Source organism: Oncorhynchus nerka, linkage group LG4 (genome assembly GCF_034236695.1).
Source record: "Oncorhynchus nerka isolate Pitt River linkage group LG4, Oner_Uvic_2.0, whole genome shotgun sequence".
NCBI classification, from domain to species: Eukaryota; Metazoa; Chordata; class Actinopteri; order Salmoniformes; family Salmonidae; genus Oncorhynchus; species Oncorhynchus nerka.
Genome location: NC_088399.1, coordinates 44,673,879 through 44,695,193, shown reverse-complemented (window position 1 = coordinate 44,695,193; position 21,315 = coordinate 44,673,879). Strand labels below are relative to the sequence as shown.

At 43.1% G+C, this 21,315-nt stretch overlaps 1 protein-coding gene across 5 annotated transcripts in view; it reads left to right on the top strand.

The window, feature by feature from the left end:
- LOC115126130 (exportin-7-like) overlaps nucleotides 1–21,315 on the top strand; it is a 31,247-nt gene that overhangs the window by 1,164 nt on the left and 8,768 nt on the right. For 3 of the 5 annotated variants that reach the window (XM_065017564.1, XM_065017562.1, XM_065017565.1), the window contains exons 2-24: nucleotides 4,596–4,742; nucleotides 4,891–4,984; nucleotides 5,071–5,152; nucleotides 5,239–5,323; nucleotides 5,430–5,498; nucleotides 6,449–6,553; nucleotides 6,667–6,832; nucleotides 6,921–6,994; nucleotides 7,076–7,195; nucleotides 7,566–7,712; nucleotides 7,885–8,057; nucleotides 8,129–8,322; nucleotides 9,135–9,240; nucleotides 10,425–10,560; nucleotides 14,191–14,264; nucleotides 14,341–14,424; nucleotides 14,516–14,576; nucleotides 14,677–14,785; nucleotides 14,876–15,071; nucleotides 15,282–15,389; nucleotides 19,515–19,597; nucleotides 19,715–19,929; nucleotides 20,053–20,191. In XM_065017564.1, the coding sequence (XP_064873636.1) occupies nucleotides 4,596–4,742; nucleotides 4,891–4,984; nucleotides 5,071–5,152; nucleotides 5,239–5,323; nucleotides 5,430–5,498; nucleotides 6,449–6,553; nucleotides 6,667–6,832; nucleotides 6,921–6,994; nucleotides 7,076–7,195; nucleotides 7,566–7,712; nucleotides 7,885–8,057; nucleotides 8,129–8,322; nucleotides 9,135–9,240; nucleotides 10,425–10,560; nucleotides 14,191–14,264; nucleotides 14,341–14,424; nucleotides 14,516–14,576; nucleotides 14,677–14,785; nucleotides 14,876–15,071; nucleotides 15,282–15,389; nucleotides 19,515–19,597; nucleotides 19,715–19,929; nucleotides 20,053–20,191 (2,767 nt within the window). The remainder of the gene's footprint in view (nucleotides 1–4,595; nucleotides 4,743–4,890; nucleotides 4,985–5,070; nucleotides 5,153–5,238; nucleotides 5,324–5,429; nucleotides 5,499–6,448; nucleotides 6,554–6,666; nucleotides 6,833–6,920; nucleotides 6,995–7,075; nucleotides 7,196–7,565; nucleotides 7,713–7,884; nucleotides 8,058–8,128; nucleotides 8,323–9,134; nucleotides 9,241–10,424; nucleotides 10,561–14,190; nucleotides 14,265–14,340; nucleotides 14,425–14,515; nucleotides 14,577–14,676; nucleotides 14,786–14,875; nucleotides 15,072–15,281; nucleotides 15,390–19,514; nucleotides 19,598–19,714; nucleotides 19,930–20,052; nucleotides 20,192–21,315) is intronic. The other 2 variants (XM_065017566.1, XM_065017563.1) reach the window with 1 other exon arrangement.

Genomic DNA, 21,315 nt, shown 5'->3' with positions numbered 1-21,315 from the left:
GCCAGTTGCCCGAAAGGTTGCTGGATCGAATCCCCGAGCTGACAAGGTACACATCTGTCGTTCTGCCCCTGAAGAAGGCAGTTAACCCACTGTTCCTAGGCCGTCATTGTAAATAAGAATTTGTTCTTAGCTGATTTGTCTAGTTAAATAAAACCTTTTTTTCTTCTCAACCCTGCTGTGCATTTAGAGATGCTGTAATATTTTACAGTAAAAAAATAGTACTATGAAATGTATTACATCTTTGCTGTAAATTAAAATGACAGTATTAAGCTGGCAAATCTGGTGTCTTAATCTAAATGTAAGACAAACAATACATTTGTACATGCATTTATTCAAATTGGTAACAGCAAATTAACAGAATTGGCAAAAGAAGTAACAGCAGTTAACACATTTAACCAAATAGGAGCATCATTACCACACTAATTTAAAAATTATATTTGGGGTGTGCTGTGGAGGGAGAGACAGAGTTACAATTGGGATTGGGTACAATCCTAGATCTATCAGAGGCAACTCTTATTTGGGGTAAGGGGCAGAGGCAGTGAAACCCACAACGGGACCATTTGGACAGAAGCGAGAAGTCTGCAAAGTGTCAGGTGTTCCTAATGGGGCTCCGGAACAATCATCCTCAGTTTGGATTTGTCAGCTCTTCTCACCCCTAGGACAAGCATAGAAAAATAAATCAATTGAATGACAGCACTGTGGGTTAAAAGACCGATGACAAGGGACATGTCAAGTTGTGTGTGTACATGTACCTCACCAGAGGTCTTCATTCAAACTCTGTGAGCTCTTGGAAGAATGGTTGAGAGTGGTTGAGAACAGGTTGAGTTCCATCTTCAGTGTTCATCTTGGGTTGATTTGAACCTACAGCATATATCCAATATAGTTTATGAAATCAATTGAGGCATTGAACAAATTAAAATAAGACGGCTAGATAAAACATTGCTATAGCCTACACCAAGGCTCTCCAACCTTGTTCCTGGAGAGCTATTCTCCTGTAGTTTTTTTTCTATCCAACCCCAGTTGTAACTAACTTGATGCAGCTGATCAACCAGCTAATTATTCAAATCAGATGCCAGGATTTCTGTTAGCTGGGAAATGCCTGCTTTTGACCTATTTTTTATTTTTTTTATTAAATGAAAAGTTGGTATATAAAATTTCCTGCCGAATTGTCTGGGAGATGGAAATACCAGTTGTGCTCCAAAATTGGCAAAGATTTAGTTGATTATCCCTGTTTCCAGTGTACCTGCTGAGAGGGGATTCTTTCTCCAAAACAGAGTAAACACCAGAGACAGAGTCAAGATCACGCCTTCTTGAGGACTTAGTAACAAGGCTGCAAGCTTCCCAACAGCAGCGACTACCTTTGAGCAGGCCAAGGCCCGCCGCAAACGCAAGTAAATTAGAGGCAAATGATTGTGTTGGTCAGGCCTGGTCCTAGCTGTTCTGCATATGCTGCCCCTGTGTCATGTATAGTATAAAGATTTGGAATGGCTTGAGTAGAGTGATGATGTGTATCATGCGCAATTGGTTCATTTTTAGTTGCGCTTATTCAGTAGCGCAACTTGTAAACGAAACATCGTTGCCAACTATTCACATCGGTGAGTTCGTTTTGAAGTCACTAGGCAGCCAACTGCCTTTAGTAGGAAACAGAGTTATCAGTAAGCCATTTATATCACACATGACACGAGTCAAGACCCCACGATGGTTTAAATTACAATAAATTTAACATCACCCAGTAGAAGTGTAAAAAGAGGTATAATTTGAGCTTTGGAAACAAGTGCTTTCATAAATACATGGCTCTGTCTTTGTTTCACATGAGCATTGTAAAATAAGCTTTCTTTCAATGAACCAGTCTTAACAAATTATGTTTATTTACATATCGAATTTGTTTGTCCAACATCAGTTTTATAATTTTTTAATTTTGTGACAGTCTGGAGTGGCCTCCTTCCACTGCTGTGGTGCTGAATCGCAGCGGGAGTGGGGCGGGCCGGCCCAGGTGTTACTAGAGAGCCATGTTTTTGTTAGTTATTAGGCCTAATTAAAATGTTCATGCCTAAGCTAAATTAAATTGGAGAGGCCAATATTGTATTTGAAAACGTGTTTTGTTATTTATTAATTAAAATGTTCATACAAATAGCCGATAGGACAGGTCGTTTGGAAATAATATTTTACAGATATATTTTGACATTGTTTTATTACTGTGTAGGCAACTTGTTATTCAAGGCTAAGTGTTTTAAATTATATTAGTTTATGATTTATAGCAGGGATGAAGACGCAACAGACAATGTTAGGTTTTATTGAAAAGCACATCATGTTGGCATACTTTATAAAAACTTTACAGGCTAATTTCTATTCAGATGAATTGCAATAATCTGAATGTGATTTTGAGCACTGTGTGTGGACGCCCTAAGGCATTACGCACCCAATGCATATGGATGTCTGGTAAGTTTCTCAAATGTCCAGTAAATTGAAATCTTGCCGGTCACTTTGTCCAGCGCCAAATTTTCCTAAGCGAACCCTGTCAGGTGCGCTAGATTAGGGCTGTAATGAAAACCTACTGGACGGTAGCTCTCCAGGAACAGGGTTGGAAGCCCTGGCCTACATAGATTAGGGCTGTAATGAAAACCTACTGGACGGTAGCTCTCCAGGAACAGGGTTGGAAGCCCTGGCCTACACAATACCACTGATTTATTTTTTACCAGACTCACAACCTTTTTCTTCTTCTTTCTGTGCCACCGAATGTTTGCGCACTACTGGTAAAGTGAACAGGTTTAGCTAATACTGTAACATTCTGGAACAATGTTTAAATGAAACAAATGGTTAGTGGGGAGAGGCTATACAGACACTCCTGGTCTGCAAACGGTTATGTATCTGACCTCAAGTGTGTTCTCTATGGCATTCAGAAGCTGTTGTACAGCGAGGCCTATCATCATCACAACATTTTATTTTTGTGTGACGTTTTCCTAGGTTGTACGTCAATATTTTGCAGAGCAATTTAGAAAACATGCAGTAATTCAAAGTTGGCTAGCAATAAAGATACTTATAAGCAAGTCAATCCAGCAGCTGCTGAAAATGTTATTCCACTTCACACCCACTTTACTAAAATAGTCTGAGCTTCATGTCTCACCCGACAGCATGAGATTGTTGCCTGGAACAGATCATTTTAATCTACAGTAGGCATAAGCTATTACTGAAAATAAATACATTATGTTCAAGTAATTTTTACCATAGGCTTCCAATTAGTGAAGTATTTTTCACAATTTGACCCACAATGGAGTCAGTGTTTAATGCTGTAAAGCACATTTACTGTGCTTGAAATGACAAAGTCTTTGTGTATATCTGCCTCATGCTGTCCATAGCTCCTTTTTGTGTTTGTAGTAACCTCAAGCTGTCGGTGACTACTTAACTTAGCCAGCTACACTGCTGATGCAACAGTATCTGGCTAATCATTTTGTTGATAGCTAAGTCGGACATGTAGCTATGTAGCAACACCTATGTGTTGATTAAATTGTCTTCACCCCTCCCATGTTAATTCTGTGCATAGAAATGCACAATATTAGAGATCCGCAGTGTCAGTATTTAGGTAACTTTAGCTTAGCGGGCTCGTGAGAGACCCGGATAGATAGCTTATCAATAATTACTGCAGGTGCATTTGCACTGAGAGATGCGCTTTCTGGTCAGGATGCCTGACCGTGTGATGTAACAGTCCCTTATTGCGAAGTCATCATGCACGACACACACTGCACGCTCTAGACACGCACATTCTATTTTGGCCTGCTCAAACCATTAGATCTTGAGACTGTTCTCAGGAACCTGGTATGACATGCTCTAGGTAGCCCACATCCTTAGCCAGCTATGGACTACACAGCATCAGGACTGTGTATTCATAGGAGCCATATTAGTGTGTGTGTCAGCAGTAGTGTTGGGGGTATTGAGCTCTTATCTATGCGTGGCAGTCCTCTTCTCACCAGCCATGTGGCTCCCACCCTATCTATACTAGTACATACTGTACTATATCAGCAGCTAGCGTCACACTATCTTTGGGATTCTGCTGACTAGTCCTTGAAACAATATGGTGTCGGTCAGGCTAGCTGGGAGGTGTGTGATTAGGTAAATAGTTCTTTACAACAATGGTGTTACTGACGGGAGCTGAGGTGAATAGTCGGCAGCAGTGTTACTGGTGGATTTAGTGTCAGTTAGGTGGATGGGTTTAGTTGGTAAGTTAACTAACCATTACCCCAGTACAACACACTATCTGGTGACTAGTCCCATCCAGCCCCTTTAACCACTACTGCACCCGTCTCTCTGTCTGTCTCGCCCCTGTGTTTCTATCTAACGAGGGGCGCGTTCAATAGGGTGCTGCTGAATGTTTATTTTGGTTAACTTTCTCCTCGTTGTAGAAATGAGAGCGAGGCATGTCTGTTGTGTAAAATGGGCTGTGGTCTTGTCTTATTTCTGTCTAAAAGGTCTACATCGTTGTGCCGTACTGAACACAGCCCAATACACCTATACACCCGTCTCCTGGCGGTTGACACGGAACGCTTTTAGTGCTCTACTCACTTCATGTCTCTCTCTCTCTCTCTCTCGTGTATGTGTAGAGCCTAGCCCAGTTAGAGATCCTATGTAAGCAGCTGTACGAGACAACAGAGACGGGGGTGAGGCTGCAGGCAGAGAAAGCCCTGGTGGAGTTCACTAACAGCCCCGACTGTCTCAGCAAGTGTCAGCTACTACTGGAGAGAGGCAGCGTGAGTAGTATACACACACACTGACGCTATATCAATAAACTGTTGATATTACATTATTACTTGATCAAAAAAAGCTCAGCTGATGTTGCGGTGTCTCCTGTCTATGCCTGTATCCCCATATTCCCTCTCTCTCTCTCTCTCTCTCCAGTCTTCCTACTCTCAACTCCTTGCAGCTACCTGTCTGTCTAAACTGGTATCGCGTACAAGCAACCCTCTTCCTTTGGAGCATCGCATTGACATCCGTAAGACTCAGTCACACACACCCCACCAGTCTATATTCATGCTCCACAAGTCAGTCCGTAAGGCTCATATCTGTGTGTGTGTGCAGGGAACTATGTGCTAAACTATCTGGCGACGCGGCCGAAGTTGGCCGAGTTTGTTACCCAGGCTCTGATCCAGCTGTACTCCAGGTAAACGTCTCTTCGCTGTCCTCTCTCCTCCTCCTCATCCGTCTCGCCTCCATGTGAGTAATTCTCTCCGTGTTTGTCTCCTCCAGGATCACCAAGCTTGGCTGGTTCGACTGTCAGAAAGACGACTATGTCTTCAGAAACGTCATCGCGGACGTCACACGCTTCCTACAGGTACAACCGTGTGTCGCCAATAGAATGTGTTTTAAGCCAATAGAATGTGTTTTCTTGAAACAGGAAGTGAGCTGATCGAATCTGCCTGTATCTGTCTGTCTGTCAGCAGGACAGTGTAGAACACTGCATCATAGGCGTCACCATCCTATCCCAACTGACCAATGAGATCAACCAGGTACACTACCTCTCCCTCTTTCCTCTCCTCCTCACCTCTCTAGCGTAGTACCTCGTGTTATTGGCATATTCAACAGAGTTTAAGAAATCTATTAACACAGTTGAAGGTGTCTTGTGATCAAGCCATTTAATGTTTTGTGATCATTAGTCTAGTAAAAATGTTATCTAAAAGGTTAGCAATTAGCTAAAAAAAAAGAATACATTCCGTATTATCTGCATGCAGTCCCCAGTTATTGACCACCGTACTATTTTGTTAAATTACAAGATCTGTCTGTTTTAAATTTTGTTTTAAAAAAGAGACGACAACCTCGTATCCGAAGTGTTTACTAGATAGTTGACTAGTTGGCTAGCCTTCCAGTAAAAAACCAATGGCTTGCCTGTCAACTTTCCATTTGCGCAGCCCTGGGCGCCCTCCTGTAGACTCTTAATGGTTCTTCACCAACGTCTTTTCTTCAGTGTTTTACACATTCATCTTATGTTTTGAGAAAGTAGATAACGGTTTAATATTCACATATACATGAGCATGAATAATGTAGGTAAAAGTTTGATATTAAATGTGTGGTCTGTCGCGCAGTCGAATTTGACAATATACAGCGTGTCCCACAATGTGACTTTTTGTTGTTGTTGTTGAAAACTCTCAAAACCTAACTTGCATAAACTGCAATGGAAATCGGTGGTCAGCTAGAAGGGTGTCTTTAGTCGCAAAACGCACTGTTATTTTCCAGGCCGTTTGAATGTTGAGCTCGAGGGGATTTTAATCCTCCAACCGCTAGAGAGTGTCCGATGTTAGGGGGTGTCCGATGTTAGGGGGTGTCCGATGTTAGGGGGTGTTCGATGTTGGGGGAAAATGGGCTACTCTTATTTTCCCTTCTTTCCTCTCATTTAAAGTGGTGGTGTTGTATGCGTTTTTGAAAGTGTGTGTGTGAGTTAAATCTGTGTTTGCGTGTACAGGCAGACACCAGCCACCCACTGACCAAACACAGGAAGATTGCGTCGTCGTTCAGAGACTCGTCCCTCTTCGACATATTCACCCTGTCCTGCAATCTCCTCAAACAGGTGTGTGTTTAGTGATGGTGGCAGTAGCAATAGTCGTAGTAGCAGCAGCCTGTGTGTTAGAGATTGTAGTAACGTATTGACATTTCCAGTCGTTCGTGTGTGTGTGTGTGTAGGCGTCGGGTAAGAACCTGAACCTGAATGATGAGAGTCAGCATGGTCTGCTGATGCAGCTGCTGAAGCTCAGCCACAACTGTCTGAACTATGACTTCATCGGAACATCCACAGACGAGTCCTCTGATGACCTCTGCACTGTTCAGATCCCCACCTCCTGGAGATCAGGTGACACCTTTTGCCAATTCTGTAAAATAGCTGTGCTGTGCCACCCATTACTGTGTAGTAACCTAACCGGTCTCTCTTTCTCTCGCAGCGTTTTTGGATTCCTCCACTCTCCAGCTCTTTTTTGATTTGTATCATTCCATCCCTCCCTCCCTCTCCCCGTTGGTGAGTAAAGCTGAACGTGTGTCTGGTATATTCACTTCAGAGCATAATGGATGTAGTGTTTAATGGTGTGTGTGTGTGTAGGTGTTGTCGTGTCTAGTCCAGATAGCGTCGGTGCGGAGGTCTCTGTTCAACAACGCAGAGCGAGCCAAGTTCCTCTCTCACCTGGTGGACGGAGTCAAGAGGATACTAGAGAACCCGCAGGTATTACACACAAACACTGTTGCGTGTTACATGTAAAACATTTGGTTTTGTTTTTTACCTTTATTTAACTAGACAAGTCAGTTAAGAACAAATTCTTATTTTCAATGACGGCCTAGGAACAGTGGGCTTAACTGCCTTGTTCAGGGACAGAACGACAGATTTTTACCATGTCAGTTCGGGGATTCAGTCTTGCAACCTTTCAGTTACTTGTCCAACGCTCTAACCACTAGGCTACATGCCCCTGTGCTGTGTGAAATGATGTTCTCCCTTCAGATCCATCCTTGCTTTTTGGGTTATTTTTCTTGCTGACCCGTATCTCTCTGATACCACATCGTGTGCCTCAACCAGCGCTGCTGTGCTTGTGTTCCAGAGCCTGTCAGACCCTAACAACTACCATGAGTTTTGTCGTCTGTTGGCGCGGCTGAAGAGTAACTACCAGCTAGGAGAGCTGGTCAAAGTAGAAAACTACCCAGAAGTCATCAGGCTTATAGCCAACTTTACTGTCACCAGTTTACAGGTACTGTGTGTGTGAGCTCCTATGCCTTAGTCATGTCACTTGTGCGTGGGGTGGGATGGTATGTTAGACGCAAGCGTTAATGTTCTACTGAAACCTTTTTCCTCCTTATTGATGTATCAGAAAAAGATTGTCATTGTTGTATGTTAACCTTTTTATATTGTGTGTGTGTCAGCACTGGGAGTTTGCCCCTAACTCTGTCCACTACCTGTTGAGCCTGTGGCAGCGCCTGGCAGCGTCTGTCCCTTACGTTAAAGCCACCGAGCCTCACCTGCTAGAGACATACACACCTGAAGTCACCAAGGCCTACATCACCTCCCGCCTCGAGTCTGTCTGCATCATCCTCAGGTAACTGTCTCAAACTCGCAGGTCAAATTGTGGAACTTTGAAACCATTTTCACGTGTGTGTGTGTGTGTAGGGATGGGCTTGAGGACCCTCTAGATGACGCAGGTTTAGTCCAGCAGCAGTTAGACCAGCTCTCCACCATCGGTCGCTGTGAATACGAGAAGACCTGTGCCCTATTGGTCCAGCTCTTTGACCAATCAGCACAGACCTACCAGGAACTACTGCAGTCTACCAACTCTAGTACCATCGACATCACTGTCCAGGAGGGTGAGTCTCTCCCTCTTAATCAATCAAAGAAATATGTGACAAAATAGCGCTTTAAACAAACATGTTTTTGTTACCTGGCAGGTTGTTGTTGGTGTATATAATTATATCTCTACAGGAAGGTTAACATGGTTGGTGTATATAATTATATCTCTACAGGAAGGTTAACATGGTTGGTGTGTATAATTATATCTCTACAGGAAGGTTAACATGGTTGGTGTGTATAATTATATCTCTACAGGAAGGTTAACATGGTTGGTGTATATAATTATATCTCTACAGGAAGGTTAACATGGTTGGTGTATATAATTATATCTCTACAGGAAGGTTAACATGGTTGGTGTATATAATTATATCTCTACAGGAAGGTTAACATGGTTGGTGTATATAATTATATCTCTACAGGAAGGTTAACATGGTTGGTGTATATAATTATATCTCTACAGGAAGGTTAACATGGTTGGTGTATATAATTATATCTCTACAGGAAGGTTAACATGGTTGGTGTATATAATTATATCTCTACAGGAAGGTTAACATGGTTGGTGTATATAATTATATCTCTACAGGAAGGTTAACATGGTTGGTGTATATAATTATATCTCTACAGGAAGGTTAACATGGTTGGTGTATATAATTATATCTCTACAGGAAGGTTAACATGGTTGGTGTATATAATTATATCTCTACAGGAAGGTTAACATGGTTGGTGTGTATAATTATATCTCTACAGGAAGGTTAACATGGTTGGTGTGTATAATTATATCTCTACAGGAAGGTTAACATGGTTGGTGTATATAATTATATCTCTACAGGAAGGTTAACATGGTTGGTGTATATAATCGGGGCGGTCATTGGAGGAAGAGTGTCCTTCGCCTCCACAGATGAACAAGATGCCATGGACGGAGAACTAGTCTGCCGGTATGTCCGCACACAAGCAACCTCACCCTAACCAATACCGCCACCTACATGTCCTATTGCAAATATTTGTCCGGATTAGGGCTGACCCCATTTAGTCGACTGGCCCATTGATTGGTCGATAGGCTGTAAAAAATGTCGCAACACTAATGAATCAAATATTATTTTATAACATGCGCTTTCTCCCACGTTTGATACGGTCGTTGTCAACGGTTCTGAAACATTGTCTTTAGTGCGCTGTAGAATTGGCTCTTTTCCCTATGTTGCTATGTGCATAATATATGGGGATTGAGGACATTGCGGCGGAGGCAGCAGACGAGGAAACAGCCCTTGCCTCATTGTCTAAGAAAATTGGGTCTATAATCAATAGCCTAACTGTTAAATGTGCTTAATAGCTTACTGATTTCGTGTGCACCAAGCCTCATGCAACGACAAAATGTTGCATGAAGCAATTTCACAGATTCGGCTGTTTTTCTTTACGCTTTTCATTGCTTTAATAAAGGCTTCACACTTTATTTTTCATTAGAATAGACTGGTATTTTTGTTCGAACGGACACTTTGTTTACACTTATAAATGGTCAGAAAAAAATATATTGTAATCTAACAGCAGTGTTCTGAGTTTATTACCAGTGTTTATGTGATGGGATATAGGTCAGGCCATATTGGTCGGATGCGATGCTTCCATGTTTCACGTAAGAGAGCAAGGGTTGAGGGAATAGGGAATGTTTTTCCTAAACAATTTAGGGATTTCGCTAACCAAAACTTTTCAGTTAGAAACAAGTAAAACAACTAAATGGCTGTAATGATGGTGCAGCATCAGCACGGACAGCGCAATAAACAGTTGCTGTGGTACCTTTTCGCTGCAGTAGGGAGGAGAGCGAGACAACGTGCGCCAGTCACACAGGCACTCACTGTCATTTCAAAAAAAAAGTGTGACCATCGGGCTCTTTTGAGTTATCTGTATCGTAATGATGTAATCAAACGGTGTGCTTAAAGCATCGGACAAGCTCATTGCATATGTCATTTTTATTCAAACACATAGGGGGGTGTGTCTGTCAATAAATGGAAAGAAACATTTCGATCGGTGGAAAGAACAGGATCGCTCTCGGTCGAAGATTTGTTGTTGTCTGGGACAGCCCTGCTATGGATGCTGCAGCAGATGAATTGATCAGTGTGTGTCGTCTCAGGGTGCTCCAGCTGATGAACCTAACAGACTCACGGCTGGCCCAGGCGGGTAACGAGCGGTTGGAGTTGGCCATGCTCAGCTTCTTCGAACAGTTCAGGAAAATCTACATCGGAGACCAGGTGCAAAAGTCCTCCAAGGTAAGTACTTTTACTGTTACCACACACACACTGTTATGCTTCAGATCTGAAATGTGATCTAATGTTGAGATGATCCACAGCAATGTTGTGTCTAGGACAATTTCCCCCACCAAGGACAATGCTAGGCTTGAGCGGTATACCGTATACCAGGGTGTTTGGAAAAAGCCACAGGATGGTTTTTCTTTGTAGTTTTTCAATACACTTGAATAGTTGTAGCTACTTTTTAAGTGAATGCCTTCAATCAACTTGTGCAATACGTTTGGAGATTAAGCCGATTGCGTTCTTCATTTCGCCTATCACATTATGAAGCTTACCGTAGTTCCCCGGGAAACAGTTGAGCCAGTCACGTGTTAGTACAGTAAATAGCACAATGGGAGAAAGCGAGCTGCTGGTGTTCTGTATCTATTGGTGAGTCTCTGTCTGTACAGCGCACATAAGGTGAAGTTAAACATGTATGAAACTACTAAGTGTTTGCCATCAGATATTTTGTAATGGATTGCTGCCAGAAGTTAGAGCTCTGGATGAGTTGTCTGTACAGCTACCATTTTGTTTTCCTTTGCTTCTTACTAGCGATTTTACTTTATTTATTTTCTATAAATGATTATTTTAAAAAATCCCCTCTGTTCTCCCATCTGCTCCGTGTACACATGCTGCATCCCCTTTGTTCATTTACACAATTTCTCTTGTAAATGGCCACATTTGCCAAAAATGATATTTGGTAGCTACTAGCCATTATTGTATAATTTTATAAGCTGGATTTTCCTGTCTTTGCAATTATTTTATGTTTGTTTTTGCTTGTTAGCATTTAGCTAACAGCATCTGTGATTTCGCTATTTGTTTGTGCTAAATTTGTTAACATTCTGGTAATGGATGCCCAATGGACTTTTCTTGCGTTTTTAGCACCCCCTTGTGTGCTATGCCAGTAATAACATAAATCCCGGGATGAGAGAAGGACGATATGAAAATCTGGATAGCACCCAAGCCTAGACAATACAGTTTATCCTATTAAATGTCTGACTAACTCTGTTAATCTCTCTCCCTTTCCCTCCCTCCCTCTTTCTCTCTCTCTCCCTCTCTCTTTTAGACTGTTACTAGTGAGAGTTATGTGTTATATTTTAACTAGCAGCTCTTTTGTCCCAGACTCTATTGTCTGTGGGTGTGTTAGAGCAGACACAGCCTTTCTACAATACAACTTGGGCTGACTGACTGCGTTTTCTTTGTGCTGGGCAGAGGCTGCAAAATGTGAACAGCCCAGATAAGTGGCGACAGTAGAGAGAGCAGCCCCCCACGCTACATGTCTGTTTGGTGTTATAGTAATCCTCTCCTACCCCTTCCTAGTGACATGGTCAGTGTTACTGCTAACATGGCTAGCCAGAAAGAGCCCAATGGAAATGGGGTGGAGGCAGGGGAGTTCTAGAATAATTTGTATGATGAGGGCTCTGGAATGTCTGATATTTCAAGTTGTGTATGTGTGAGATGGACCGTATGAGTCTGACCTGTTAGATTAAAGAACAATAAAGACCAGCAGATGATACATACCCCTCTATAATACCCCTCACTCTAATCCCCATCCCTCCCGCTACTTAGGCAAATCACCCTCAGCTCTGCTCAATTTAACACTCTACCACACACACTACCTCACATTTTCATTTGGCATTTTAAACATTTAGCAACTTAGAGATTTTATCTGAAGATGGCTAGGTTGGAAAACCACATACAGTGCATTCGGAAAGTATTCAGACCCCTTCCACTTTTCGACATTTTGTTACGTTACAGCCTTATTCTAAAATGGATCAATCTACACACACTACCCCATAATGACAAAACAGAAATACCTTATTTACATAAGTCTTAAGAACTTTTGCCATGAGACTGGAAATTGAGCTCAGGTGCATCCTGTTTCCATCATTCTTGAGATGTTTCTACAACTTGATTGGAGTCCACCTGTGTAAATTTCAATTGATTGGACATGATTTGGAAAGGCACACCTGTCTGTATAAGGTCCCACAGTTGACAGTGCATGTCAGAGCAAAAACCAAGCCATGAGGTCAAATGAATAGTCCATAGAGCTCCGAGACAGGATTGTGTCAAGGCACAGATGTGGGGAATGGTACCAAAAAATGTATGCAGCATTGAAGGTCCTCAAGAACACTTGCCTCCATCATAGTTAAATGAAAGAAGTTTGGAACCACCTCTTCCTAAAGATGTCCGTCCGGCCAAACTGAGCAATCGGGGGAGAAGGGCCTTGGTCAGGGAGGCGACAAAGAACCCGTCACTCTGACAGAGCTTCAGAGTTCCTCTGTGGAGATGGGAGAACCTTCTAGAAGGACAACCATATCTGCAGCACTTCACTAATCAGGCCTTTTATGTTAGTGGCCAGACGGAAGCCACATAACAGCCCGCTTGGAGTTTTCTAAAAGTAATCTAAAGAACTCTATGAGAAACAAGATTCTCTGGTCTGATGAAACCAAGATTGAACTCTTTGGCCTGAATGCCAGGCGTCACATCTGGAGGAATCCTTCCACCATCCCTACGGTGAAACATGGTGGTGGCAGCATTATGCTGCAGGGATGTTTTTCAGGGACTGGGAGACTAGTCAGGATCAAGGGAAAGATGAACGGAGCAAAGTACAGAGACATCCTTGATGAAAACCTGTTTCCGGACAAGTTGCTGAATCTCGAGTGGCCCAGCCAGAGCCCAGACTTGAACCTGATCAAACATCTCTGGAGAGGCCTGAAAATAGCTGTGCAGCTACCCTCCCCATCCAACTTGACAGCACTTACGAGGATCTGCAGAGAAGAATGGGACAACTCCCCAAATACAGGTGTGCCGAGCTTGTAGCATCAGGTAGCCTAGTGGTTAGAGCGTTGGACTAGTAACCGAAAGGTTGCCAGATCGAATCCCGAGCTGACAAGGTAAAAATCTGTCATTCTGCCCCTGAACAAGGCAGTTAACCCACTGTTCCTAGGCCGTCATTGAAAATAAGAATTTGTTCTTAACTGACTTGCCTAGTTAAATAATGGTCAAATAAAAAATGTAAAAATACCCAAGAAGACTCGGCTGTAATCACTGCCGAAGATGCTTCAACTAAGTAAAGGGTCTGAATACTTATGGAAATGTAATATTATCGTTTTATTTTATATACATTAGCAACAATGTCAACCTGTTTTTTTTGCTTTGTCATTATGGGGTATTGTGTGTAGATTGGGGGGGGGGCGATTAAATCCATTTTAGAACAAGGCTGTAATGTAACAATGTGGAGAAGGGGTCTGAATACTTTCCGTATGCACGTTCTCATTAATAGTACACTTTTCCTAAATAAACTAGTTTTACTATCAGCAAAGTCAGAGCTAGTAAGGGGGGGGGGGGTGAAGTGCGCATGTTTGTTCACAAAAGGCATTTTGCTCACACACAATAATATACCTCCGAGTTGTGGAGGAATATACGGCCATGCTGGGGAGATGAGAGCAGAGTTGATGGGTGTGTGTTGTCTTCAACCCTGTGGAGATGTATGGCTGGTGTCACGTTGCTAGCAGATTATATCCTAGTTTCTCCTAATTTAGCTGTGTAGCTGCTCTCTCTCTAGGGGGTGTTCCAATGGTTAATGACGTGTGTCTGTGTGTGTCCCAGCTGTACCGGCGGCTGTCAGAGGTTCTGGGGCTAAATGACGAGACCATGGTACTGAGCGTCTTCATCGGAAAAATGTGAGTTTACTGTGGTATTGGTACTAGTACTGGTACTATGAAGTAACGATTGATTGATTACCATTTGTAATTGCAGCATCACCAATCTGAAGTACTGGGGCCAGTGTGAACCGATCACCTCCAAGACACTTCAGTTACTCAACGACCTTTCCATAGGATATCCTTTACTGTGTGTGTGAAAAGGGGTGGGGTTTCGTTTTCTGTTATATTCCAGCTCCTGTGTTGTCTCCTTGACGGTGTGTGTGTACATACAGCAGTGTGAGGAAGTTGGTGAAACTCAGCGCTGTTCAGTTCATGCTGAACAACCACACAGTAAGAACCCTTACCCTGACAACTAACTGCCTGAAACTCAATTTATGCCTTTTGATCCAGTTATTTTTCGGTAATGCCTTTTGCTTTTCTCCTATGTCAGAGCGAGCACTTCTCCTTCCTGGGTGTGAACAACCAATCAAACCTCAGCGACATGAGATGCCGCACCACATTCTACACCGCGCTGGGACGTCTGCTGATGGTCGACCTAGGTAGACACACACACACCTATCTGCACAATTATCAGTAATATTTCTTATTTGGATAACTTTTCATTCTGTCACCTTTTCGTGTGTGTGTAGGTGAGGATGAGGACCAGTTTGAACAGTTCATGCTGCCCCTGACGGCAGCGTTTGAAGCGGTTGCTCAGATGTTCAGCACCAACACGTTCAACGAGCAGGAGGCCAAGAGGACGTTGGTGGGGCTGGTCAGAGACCTGAGAGGTATCGCCTTTGCCTTCAACGCCAAGACCAGCTTCATGATGCTCTTCGACTGGATGTATCCTTCACTGACCCCAGACCTCTATACACCCTCAATCCTGTCCTCTGACCTGTAACCCCTGATCTTTACTGACCAGGGTTTAGGAGGTTACAGAATGTTAGGAATGCGTTGTCTAGAAGAAATAAGACCGTCTGTCGCAGAATAGGGAATAACTGTAGCAGCGGAGATGTGATTGGTTGACAGTTTTGTCCTTAACCCCTCCACCAGCTACCCAGCCTACATGCCCATTCTGCAGAGAGCAATAGAACTCTGGTACCACGTACCAGCATGCACCACTCCTGTCCTAAAGCTCATGGCTGAGCTCGTCCACAACAGGTACACAAACATGCACACACTTCTAGCCCTGATTTATTGTATTTTTTTCTGACCAAGTGCATCCCCGATTCCCGAGGGGAAATTGTTTTTGGCAACTGGAACAAATATGTACAATTTTCGATGTCACACTAGTGTGGAAATACAAAATATGCAATGCTACCAGAACCCTGACACTTCTCCCTCGACCTTTAACCCTGTGTTGGGGTTAAAAGCTGGAATTCTTAATGGTGAAACTGCGATGTCCGTTTGTGATATGACAATGAGGTTTCTGTAGACAACAAACACTGTTTATTCCCCTCTGACATCATTGCATGTGCAATAGAACAGCGGTGTGCTGCAATTTCTTTTTCATCGTGATGTGCGACTCTTCCCAACTCTTCTTCGTCAACAAAACAATAACGGCCATGGGGGGGGCTGTTTTACCTACTGCGGATTCCATCTTCAACGCCGGTTTCACTGTAGTGCAACGCTGGTTGCACCAAAATAGAAACAGCGGCTGCTAACAAAACGCCTGATACATTGTCTGCAAAAGCGCTCAAGGAAATAGACATTCGCAAAAATGTTCCATGTTACACTAACAAAAGCGATGGGTCAGATTTACTGGGAATTGACCGAAAGCTGTCCATGGTGCTGATTTTATGCTATTAGTACTGTTAGGTTCTAAATGAACCTATTAAAACTCACGGGTGATTAGTAAAGCTTAAACCAAGTTTGTTCACCCATTGGGTCAATACAGCTGCATAAGACAAACATATTCACACAAGCACTCATATGGGGAGGCATGTAGCTTAGTGGTTAGAGCGTTGGACACCGAAAGGTTGCAATATCGAATCCCTGAGCTGATAGGTAAAAATCCCTGAGCTGAAAGGTAAACATCTGTTGTTCTGCCCCTGAACAAGGCAGTTAACCCACTGTTCCGAGGCCGTCATTGAAAATAAGAATTTGTTCTTAATAACTGACTGGCCTAGTTAAATTAAAGTTACAAAAAAAAAGAAACCTTTATTTTTTTACCCTTTTTCCTATGCTGAGTCTCCTCCTACACATCTGAACAGCCAATGCATCTCTGTTGCTAGATAGAACCTTAATGATATCTGTTCTTCCTCACTTCAGCTGACCTGACCTCTGCCCCAAAGTGCTCACTCATTCCTACTCACGGTTGTCATGTTGACTCTTCCCAGAATGTGTCTCTCTTCCTACCATATGGTCCCTTCTGGCTAACAATAATGCATACGGACAGAATGTAAACGTTATACATTCCCCTCTCTCCCTCAGGGACATGAATAAATATATTTCATATTTTCAGAACCCAACAGTACTATTTGACGCGGTTTGCTTGTCTGTCACAGTGAACATACAGTTGAAGTCGGAAGTTTACATACACTTAGGTTGGCGTCATTAAAACCCGTTTTTCAACCACTCCACAAATTTCTTGTTAACAAACTAAAGTTTTGGCAAGTCGGTTAGGACATCTACTTTGTGCATGACGCAAGTAATTTTTCCAACAATTGTTTACAGACAGTTTATTTCACTTATAATTCACTATCACAATTCCAGTGGGTCAGAAATTTACATACACTAAGATGACTGCCTTTAAACAGCTTGGAAAATTCCATAAAATTATGTCATGGCTTTAGAAGCTTCTGATAGGCTAACTGACATCATTTGAGTCAATTGGAGGTGTACCTGTGGATGTATTTTAAGGCCTACTTTCAAACTCAGTGCCTCATTGCTTGACGTCATGGGAAAATCAAAAGGAATCAGCCAAGACCTCAGCAAAAATGTGTAGACCTCCAAGTCTGGTTTGTCCTTGGGAGCAATTTCCAAATGCCTGAAGGTACTACGCTCATCTGTACAAACAATATATAGTATAAAAGTATGGGACCACGCAGCCGTCATACCGCTCAGGAAGGAGACGCTCTGTCTTCTGTCTCCTAGAGATGTGTGCAAAGTGCAAATCAATCCCAGAACAACAGCAAAGGAAGACCCCAAGCATACTTCCAAAGTTGTGGCAAAATGGCCTAAGGACAACAAGGTCAAGGTATTGGAGTGGCCATCACAAAGCCCTGACCTCAATCCCATAGAAAATTTGTGGGCAGAACTGAAAAAGTCTGCGAGCAAGGAGGCTGACAAACCTGATTCAGTTACACCAGCTCTGTCAGGAGGAATGGTCCAAAATCTTATTGTGGGAAGCTTGTGGAAGCTACCTGAAATGTTTGACCCAAGTTAAACATTTTAAAGGCAATGCTACCAAATACTAATTGAGTGCTTGTTTGCTTCTGACCATTGGAATTGTGATACAGTTAAATAATTGGTCTGTAAACAATTGTTGGAAAAATTGTCATGCACAAAGTAGATGTCTTAACCGACTTGCCAAAACTATAGTTAGTTAACAAGATATTTGTGGAGTGGTTGAAAAACGTCACTATGTAAAATTCCGATTTCAACTGTTTTTGTATGTTGACACCTGCTCGTCGAACTTCTCATTCCAATATCATGGGCATTATTATGGTATTGGTCCCCCCCTATGCTGCTTTGATAGCCTCTACTCTTTTGGGAATGCTTTCCACTAGATGTTGAAACATTTCTGCGGGGACTTGCTTCCATTCAGCCATAAGCAGTAGTGAGGTCGGGCACTGATGTTGGACGATTATGCCTGGCTCGCAGTCAGTGTTCTAATTCATCCCAAAGGTGTTCGATGGGGTTGAGGTCAGGGCTCTGTGCAGGCTAGTTGTGTTCTTCCAGAACAATCGTGACAAACCATTTCTGTATGGACCTTGCTTTGTGCATGGAGGCATTGTCATGTTGAAACAGGAAAGGGCCTTCCTCAAACTGTTGCCACAAAGTTGGAAGCACAGAATCGTCTAGAATGTCATTGTATGCTGTAGCGTTGAGATTTCCCGTCACTGGAACTAAGGGCCCTAGCCCGGACCATGAAACAGACCCAGACTATTTTTCTTCCTCCACCAAACTTAACAGTTGGCACTATGCATTGAGGCAGGTAGCGTTCTCCTGGCATCCGCCAAACCCAGATTTGTCCGTCGGACTACCAGATGGTGAAGCGTGATTCATCACTCCAGAGAACGCATTTCCACTGCTCCAGAGTCCAATGACGGCGAGCTTTACACCACACCAGCCGGCGCATAGTGATGTTCTCGGCCATGGAAACCCATTTCGTGAACCTCCAGACAGTTCTTGTGCTGACGTTTCTTCCTGAGATAGTTTGGAACTCTGAAGTGAGGGTTGCGACCGAGGACAGGCGATTTTCACACGCTACGTGCTTCAGTACTCGCCGGTTCCGTTCTGTGAGTTTGTGTGGCCTACCACCACGCGGCCGAGCTGTTGCTCCTAGACGTTTCCACTTCACAATAACAGCACTTAAAGTTGACCGGGGCAGCTCTAACAGGGCAGAGATTTGACAAACTTGTTGGCATCCTATGACAGTGCCATGTTGGAAGTCACTGAGCTTTTCAGTAAGGTCATTCTACTGCCAATGTTTGTCTATGGAGATTTCATGGCTATGTGCTCAATTCTATACACCTGTCAGCAACGGGTGTGGCTGAAATACCTGAATTCACTCATTTTGAAGGGGTGTCCACATACTCTTGTGTATATATGGTGTATCTAATGCTGCGCTAAACAAAGTCCCTACATAACTCGCTTATCATAGTATATACAGTCAGAATCTTCCCAATTGCCCTGATAGCCAGGCAGCTGCTCTTAAAGGGGAGAGGAGAGAGCATACAAGCTGGGTGACATCTTTCTGTCGGCGGTAAAATTACCATCATTTTCACTAGCTGTAATAACCTACAATTATTTGACCATTTGGCCAACAGTGCTTCATAGGCCTACATTCAAACTATAAGTTACAGCAACTAAGTAGTAGGATGACTTTGAAATAACTTTGAGTTGATTCAATTGCAACACAACAAGAAACCGTTAGATTCCTCTGTGTATTTCTCAATTTACAGTGGTATAATTGTCGATTTTCCCCTTGCTGGTATTATATGCTTTTAGATAGCATTTCCGGTTTGAACTAGAATCTCAGGATGTCTGGGAAAGTCTTGGGATGGAACATTTGTTAGATTTTTCTGTAAAATAGGAATCCCGAACTCTGTTTGTTTCCAGGTCACAGAGGTTACAGTTTGACGTGTCGTCGCCCAACGGAATCCTGCTGTTCAGAGAAACCAGCAAGATGATCACCACCTATGGTAAAACATTTAAGTGTCTTATTGCAACAGTTGCTGTTCACTGGAGCATTGTAATTTGGTTGGTCAGCCACACAATTTTATGTTCATTTCCTTGGTTCTCCCTCTCCCCTTCTCCAGGTAATCGTATCCTGACCATCGGAGAGGTGCCTAAGGACCAGGTGTACAGTGTGAAGCTGAAGGGTGTCAGTGTGTGCTTCTCTATGCTGAAGGCTGTGCTTTCTGGGAACTACGTCAATTTCGGGGTGTTCCGTCTCTATGGAGATGACGCACTGGACAACGCACTACAAACCTTCATCAAACTGCTGCTGTCCATACCACACAGCGACCTGCTGGTAGATGCATACATACAGTGATCTATTTCTCTGAACATTGTAAATATACAATCTGACAATGGCAGTTCCAGCAAAACTTGCACCAACTCTCCTTTGCTCTCCTGTCTGCATCCCTCCCTCCAGGACTATCCCAAGTTGAGCCAGTCGTTCTACAGTCTGTTGGAGGTGTTGACTCAGGATCACATGAACTTCATTGCTTCTCTAGAGCCGCATGTCGTCATGTACATACTGTCATCTATCTCCGAGGGACTCACTGCACTGGGTAATATATATATATATATATATATATATACACACACACACACGCACCACACTGTACTGGGTAGTATACAGTGAGGCAAAAAAGTATTTAGTCAGCCACCAATTGTGCAAGTTCTCCCACTTAAAAAGATGAGAGGCCTGTAATTTATCATAGGTACACTTCAACTATGACAGACAAAATGAGGGGGGAAAATCCAGAAAATCACGTTAATGAATTTATTAGCAAATTATGGTGGAAAGTAAGTATTTGGTCAATAACAAAAGTTTATCTCAATACTTTGTCATTGCCAACAAAGGGTATATAACAGAGGTGAAGACTTACAGAAAACATTTCACATACTGTTGCTGGTATTTTTGGCCCATTCCTCAATGCAGATCTCCTCTAGAGCAGTGATGTTTTGGGGCTGTTGCTGGGCAACACGGACTTTCAACTTCCTCCAACGATTTTTTATGGGGTTGAGATCTGGAGACTGGCTAGGCCACTCCAGGACCTTGAAATGCTTCTTACGAAGCCACTCCTTCGTTGCCCAGGCGGTGTGTTTGGGATCATTGTCATGCTGAAAGACCCAGCAAAGTTTCATCTTCAATGTCCTTGCTGATGGAAGGAGGTTTTCACTCAATCTGACGATATATGGCCCCATTCATTCTTTCCTTTACACGGATCAGTCGTCCTGGTCCCTTTGCAGAAAAACAGCCCCAAAGCATGGTTTCCACCCCCATGCTTCACAGTAGGTATGGTGTTCTTTGGATGCAACTCAGCATTCTTTGTCCTCCAAACACGACGAGTTGAGTTTTTACCAAAAAGTTATATTTTGGTTTCATCTGACCATATGACATTCTCCCAATCTTCTTCTGGATCATCCAAATGCTCTCTAGCAAACTTCAGACGGGCCTGGACATGTACTGGCTTAAGCAGGGGGACACGTCTGACACTGCAGGATTTGAGTCCCTGGCGGCGTAGCGTGTTACTGATGGTAGGCTTTGTTAATTTGGTCCCAGCTCTCTGCAGGTCATTCACTAGGTCCCCCCGTGTGGTTCTGGGATTTTTGCTCACCGTTCTTGTGATCATTTTGACCCCACGGGGTAAGATCTTGCGTGGAGTCCCAGATCGAGGGAGATTATCAG